At 29.8% G+C, this 6579-nt stretch overlaps 1 protein-coding gene across 1 annotated transcript; it reads right to left on the minus strand.

The window, feature by feature from the left end:
• Positions 1-1139: 1139 nt before the first annotated feature.
• LOC125810441 (phosphoglycerate mutase-like protein AT74) lies at positions 1140-6317 on the minus strand. The gene is made up of 2 exons (XM_049489925.1): positions 5866-6317; positions 1140-1573 (listed from the first exon to the last, which is right to left on the minus strand). Exons 1-2 carry the CDS (start codon positions 6314-6316, stop codon positions 1272-1274), a joined length of 753 nt encoding a protein of 250 aa, XP_049345882.1. The 5' UTR covers position 6317; the 3' UTR covers positions 1140-1271.
• Between the last annotated feature and the right edge of the window lie 262 nt (positions 6318-6579).

Below are 6579 nucleotides of genomic sequence, written 5' to 3' on the forward strand. Positions count from 1 at the left end.
TTCGTCATTGAAAATCAAATTTGTTGTAGTGATTGGGTGGTTTGGGTTACTTGAAAGGTGTGTTGAATTATGTATATTGGGTTAAAGTCAATGAAAATAAGTAAGAGTTTCACAGGTGGTTCACTGAGTGGGTAAGGGCAAAGGGTCTGGTGTTGGCAAGGGTTATAGAAGAGGTGACAGACCAGTTAATATAGTTACTTGATGGATTCAAATTCATGAATGAAATTTAGTAGGATAATTCTAGTGTTCGTAGGAGGGGTAGGTATGAAAAGTTTTATGTGACAGTGGGGTTAAGTGATTACAAGATATGAGGGTGAAATTGACTCTTAATGGTGGAGTTTGTAGAGGAAACGAGGTAGGAATACTTATGATACAGTGTATGAGTTCGAAGGTCATATTACTTGGTAGTAATGGTTGTGGCTAAGGGATCGGGGTTGGGTAGTTCAAATTATATGTTTTCTTATAATTAATTACATGATATTATGTGGTGGATTCATGTCGATCGTGAATGTCTATCAGTACGTGTTGATGATACAGATACTGCTCTTGCTATACCACTTGGCATAGTCTAGTTACAGGATCAATGATGTATTTTTAAGTGAAGAAAACGGTGATTTTTGCCAGCTTCTAACCCTTTTTCGTTATGATGGGAGATGTGTCTTATTTTAAAGATATTTTATTTTCTTAGAAGCTCTTATACCTATTTAGACTAGTTCCTAGAGAGAGTTTCATGTATTTTTTTCAAAAACATTGTATTATTTATCAAGGATAATATTGGTTCTCTTAATTAAATAATAGATATTCTGAATGTTGTTTACTTCCATGATTTCAGTACTTAAATTGGTAAGGATTCTCCTATCTAACGGTTAGAGTAGGTGTCCACGCAACCCAGTGTTTGGGTCGTGACATAAATAATCTGCGGTCAACATTTATATTCTTGATGCGTTAATTGTTAGTGGTTAATATTGATAAGTCATTACAGTAATTGGAGATGAAAATAAGTTTTTGATTGTGGATTGAGTTAAGGAGAATGGGTATTAAAGTGGAGCATGCATTAAGTAATTAACATTGTGCAAAAGGATAACATAGAGGGACTCAGAATAGGATAAATGAATTTAGTCCTCTGTTTAGAAAATAAATGTGAATCATATATTTTAAAGGAATAAAAAAAAAGTATGCAATACAGAATGCCAGTTTTATACCATACCATACAATTATAGAAATGACAAAATTAAATAAAAAGTAGTGAAATAAGAGTTGTGAGGGTGAACCTAAGCCCTCTGCTTTTGATCAAGAATCATTTGTGGGGAGAGTCCCCATTTCTCTAATGTTTTATCGTCATGATGTAATGCTAGACTGTACTTGCCTTCATGTCCTAATTCCAAGATACGAATCTCACCATTTTTTGGACTTATTAGGCTTTCCACTTCTTCTGCAGTCCATTTAAATAATCTCATCAGTATAATTCGAATCGTAAGTCCATGACTGATTATAACGATATTCAGATTGTCATCGCTACCACTTTCACATATTTCCTCCATCTCTATATCCCTCCACAGCGATTCCATAAAACCTGTATTTCATAAGTTAACTAGATCAGATTAAGTTATAACAACAATATTTTTTATTTATTTTTTGTTTCCCACCCGGTGTCCGGAGTCCACAATGGAGCTCCGACTAAATTCGGATCGCGCTCTGCAGGACCCATTCGACAGTGGTGCTCCCAACAAGATTTTCTCCATACCCAGGACTCGAACACGAAACCTCGGGTTAAGCCCACAACCCATGTTGGTTATATAACACCAATATTGCAATCCCATAGTAAATGGTTTCTACTCAATCTTATTTGTTTTATTTTCAAGGTAATATTTGTGCATAAACTTTTATATTACAATATTCAATGTGATGTATTATATTTTTTTTTTAAAAATTGTTCTAAAAATAATAATACAATTTTTTTATATTTAAAAATAAATTTATTTTAATCTTTTTATTTTAAACTTATGAGATGATTCATATATTCACATAAATATCTATTATCTTTTTTTTTTGTCTGGTCATTCAGCAATTTTTTATATGTGAATACACAACTATTTTTAAATTGGCTTAGATCATATATCAATTTTTTAATGTCAAATCAAATAATCTATATTACTTTAAAAGCATGAAGTTTCTTAGAGATGTTGATTGAACTTTTTGACCTTCATTAAAGATTCTACAAATAAACAAAATTGTCATTTACCATTTTTCTCAAGTAATTGTCACTTAATTATTATCCTAATATTTAGGATTTCAAAATTAATTAAAGTTATTTTTATTAAATCTTTACTTATTTGCAAGAGTTAAGAACTCATAATATTTAGTACTATTTTAAAATTGACTAAAAATTTGCTTGTTAAATCACTACTTATTTAAAACATATTTAAGGCCTAACATTTAATACTTTAAACCAAAGACAACACACGTAATTGGATCGGAGTTCATATAAGGAAAATTTCAATTGAAAAAAATTACGTGTAAACTAAATAAACAAATTGTAGTTTATTTGAAATTCTTTGGTTATTCTCTGTAATATTCTAAATAATTTAAAATAGAGATATATTACCAACAGTTACATTATTGACAATCATAACTTTAAAATTTATATGCACATTAATTATTAAGAAATAGTAAAAGAGAGTGATAATGATAAGGGCAAAATTGACATTACATAGAATAGAAGGGGACAATGTCACTTGTTCGAGAAAAGGGTCAAATGCCCCCTCAAGCTTTAGCCATATTTCTAACTACACACTTAACCTTTGCGGGGGTCCTATTACCCCCCCAAATCTTTTTTTTTTTAATATTAGTTCACTCTCAGACGCTGATGTGTCCACATAAATCAGATTTATAAAAAATGTTTGTATACACGCGCTGTATTAGTGGACCTCATGAATTTACACGACTCACAAATTGACACGTGTCACAAAACTTTACCTTTACCTTTTATGAACCTAATTGACCCTCATTCTTCTTCCTAATCTAATCTCTACAATCTTCTTTCTAATCTAATCTCTAGTTCTTCTTCCTTTTCGCTACGATCTTCCATTACTGACGTTGCTCGGAAAGCTTACTTACTATTTATTTTGAGAAAAGGTTAGATCTTTACTTACTAACCCTAATAACACAAAGTGAGAAAAAAATCAAGCTGTCGAATTGGGGAAGATTTCGATTGTTCAATATGAAATTCGAGAAAATTGCAAACCCGAAATTCAATCTTAGTAGGAGAAGATACAACAACTAAATTCAAGCTTTGAAAATGGTGGATGAAGAACAAAGAAGATAGCTTTTATTCAAGAACAAAATAGATGGAGATAAATGAATTTGGGAAAAGAATAAAAAATAAATGTATGGTTAAATAAAGAGTAAAGTTACTGATGGGAGGCTTATTTGGACTCCACATGGACATTTTATTACGTTCTTACGCGCCTCACGGAGGTGAGTTCACGTATGTGGACACATCAGCGTCTGAGGGTGAACTAATATTAAAAAAAAAGGTTCATGGGGGTAATAGGACCCCGCAAAGGTTAAGTGTGTAATTGAAAATATGGCTAAAGATTGAGGGGCATTTGACCCTTTTCTCTCACTTGTTCCAAGTTGGAGGTGCTTAATTTTTAAAAACAAATTACAAGTCTGGGGGAGGCAGGGGTAAATAATGCACCCTTTTTAAATAAAAATAAGGTACTCCCTATCAACTTATATTATAATTTTTTAAGAGATAAGTATTGAAAACACTCCTAAATTTGAAATGAATTATTACTTTAGTCCTTCAAGTAGAGGAGTGTTTTTAAGACTGTCAATAGTTAGGGGACTAAAGTAATAATTTATGTCAAATTTAGGAATGTTTATAAAAAAAACATTTACATTGTATCATTTTTAACCCCAGAAGTTCAAAAGTTATACAACTATATTGATGTAATGACATATTTAAAATTATATGCTTCAAAAATAAAAAATTCCTACAGGTTGTGTCAATTCATACTGTGTAACATAAATGGAGGGTTAAATAGATAGCACATCCCTCATTATTACTTTATTTGATGGAGATCCAGTTAATATTGGAGAGTGAAATATTTTTTTTTCATATACACTTTAAATATATTGAATTATTAATTATTATTTTATTTACTATAATTTTTATATAATTTCTAAATATATAATCTTCTTAAGTTGGAAAATATATACTCAGAGTTTAATAAAATTTGGATAATTTAGTATTCATAATTCAAATTCATTCATATCACATAAAGTGAGAAAGAAGCAGAAGTTGTATGCGTTTGTTAAAATAAAAATAACGGGAACAATCCGCACAAATCATCGGATTTACTTGGCTAGAAAGTTAGTCAACTACATAAAAAGCAACTGAAATAAATTAATTGAATTGAAAGCTGGCGAAATTACAAATAAATACTCCTTCTGTCTCAATTTATGTGCCTTCCTTTCCTTTTTAGCAAGTCTAAAAAAGAATGACATATTTCTATATTAAGTAATAATTTAACTATAAAATATCTATTTATCCTTAGGGCTTGTTTGGAAGGACACCCTGGTAATTGAATTTGGTGTAATTACAATGTATGTCCTATTTGGTTGGACAATTAATTACTTGATCAACAGATAATTGATGTAATTGGCAGGGGATAATTACACTTTCCAATTCTTTGGCTGTTATTTATTGGTAATTACATGGTGTAATTATCAGCTATTACTTTTTAATTTTTTTATTTCTATTTTTTTTTGTTTTAATTTTTTACTTCTATTATTTTAAGTTCTTTTTTTTATTATTATTCTAAAAATTTCTAAAAGTTTGTTTTTTATTTTATATAATTATATTTCATTTTCTTCTCATTCTAAACCTTACTTCATGTGATTCTATGCAATTTTTTCATATTATCTATTTCTTTATGCTATGCTTATTTTCTCATTAGCATAATTCTATTAGTATTCTAATTTTTAAATTAAAATGGAATTTATTGTTAAGTAAGGTTATAGACTTATGTTTTCTTTTTAAAAAAAATAAAATCATATTTATGTATGCTATATTGAAATTTGCGATAAGAGTATTATGTTAAATTTTTTGTTTTGAATTTATAACTTATGTTATATTTTCAGTTTCATTTGTTTTAGTAATAGTGAATTCACATTGCAAGTTATTTTTTAATTAGACCTGATAGATTATCTTTTTGTCAAACATTTTATTTATATATTAATCTTTTTATCAAACATGCATTTCACAATGTTAGTAGATACTTCATACTTTTAGTTTTTATGATCAATTCAATTGAAATATATTAATTTGAAAAAATATAAATCAATTAATTTTTCATAATATTAGTTAAGAACGTATGCTTATTAATTAATATATTTTCAAAAAAATAATATATATCTTAAATATTTAATTTAATATCATTTATATAGTTTCTTATTTGTCTAGTATAAATTTTAAATAATTAATTTATATTTTTAAAATTTAATATAATATTATAATTGCAATTGTGCATCCAAACAAAACATGTGTAATTTCACTGTGACATCCAAACAAGACATGGGTAATTACATTGTGGCAACCAAACATGTCGGTGTAATTACTAGGCTGATAATTACTGCCCTAGTAATTATAGCAATTCCAATTACCAGGTGACTTTCCAAACAAACCCATAATGAAATGATTTACAATCACACAAATTTATATCATTAATTTTGGACCATAAATTTTAAAGTCTCCCTTTCTTTTTTAAGTTTCGTGTTGAATCAAACTATCTCACATAAAATAGGACAGATTGAGTGAAGTATGTATTAGAAAAAGTGATGAGTTGAATAAAAAGTTACCTGAAACCCGATCGTAGACATCGGCGGCGGATTCTCCATGGGGAAAGCGGTAGAAGAACTTACCATATCTCTCTCGTTCCTTCTTATACTCCTCCATCTTCTCTGTATTCTGAAATTTAGCATAGTCCATTTCTCTTAACCTGCATTCTTCTCTTACCCCAATGATTTCGTTGCTAGAAAACGATTCACTTATCTCTTTCAATGTCTCACGAGTGCGCAAGAATGGAGATACATAAAAATAAACTTTGCAGTTTCCAACCACGCTTCGGATAACCTCTCCAGCATTTTTGGCTTGCTCTTTGCCTTTCTCTGTAAGTTGCACTTTATGGTCAGGTACGGCGGTGTACACATTTTTGTCTTCGTTACCTTCACTTTCACCATGGCGCACCAGTATGATCCTCTTCGGCCATCGCCTCTCTTTACTTCTGTTATTGCTATTGTTGTTTCCCATTTGTCTTGCTCAAACTTCAACCTCCATTCATCTATTTATTATACATGTTGTATCGATGTGATTGCCGATCGGCATGCGTAGGTTAATTGTATTTTATTCTCTAAACCTAATGATGATGACCAACATATATACGTGCTCTATCATTACAATTTTGGTTTATTGAAACGAAAAACACATGGCTTAGGCATAAATAATTAATTAGCGACCATTATAGCTGTAGCATGTTGTGTTTTTTGTTATTCAAAGGAACAACAGTTGACCGT

Source organism: Solanum verrucosum, unplaced genomic scaffold (assembly GCF_900185275.1).
Source record: "Solanum verrucosum unplaced genomic scaffold, falcon-dt-bn FXZP01000057.1, whole genome shotgun sequence".
In the NCBI taxonomy this organism is placed as follows: domain Eukaryota; kingdom Viridiplantae; phylum Streptophyta; class Magnoliopsida; order Solanales; family Solanaceae; genus Solanum; species Solanum verrucosum.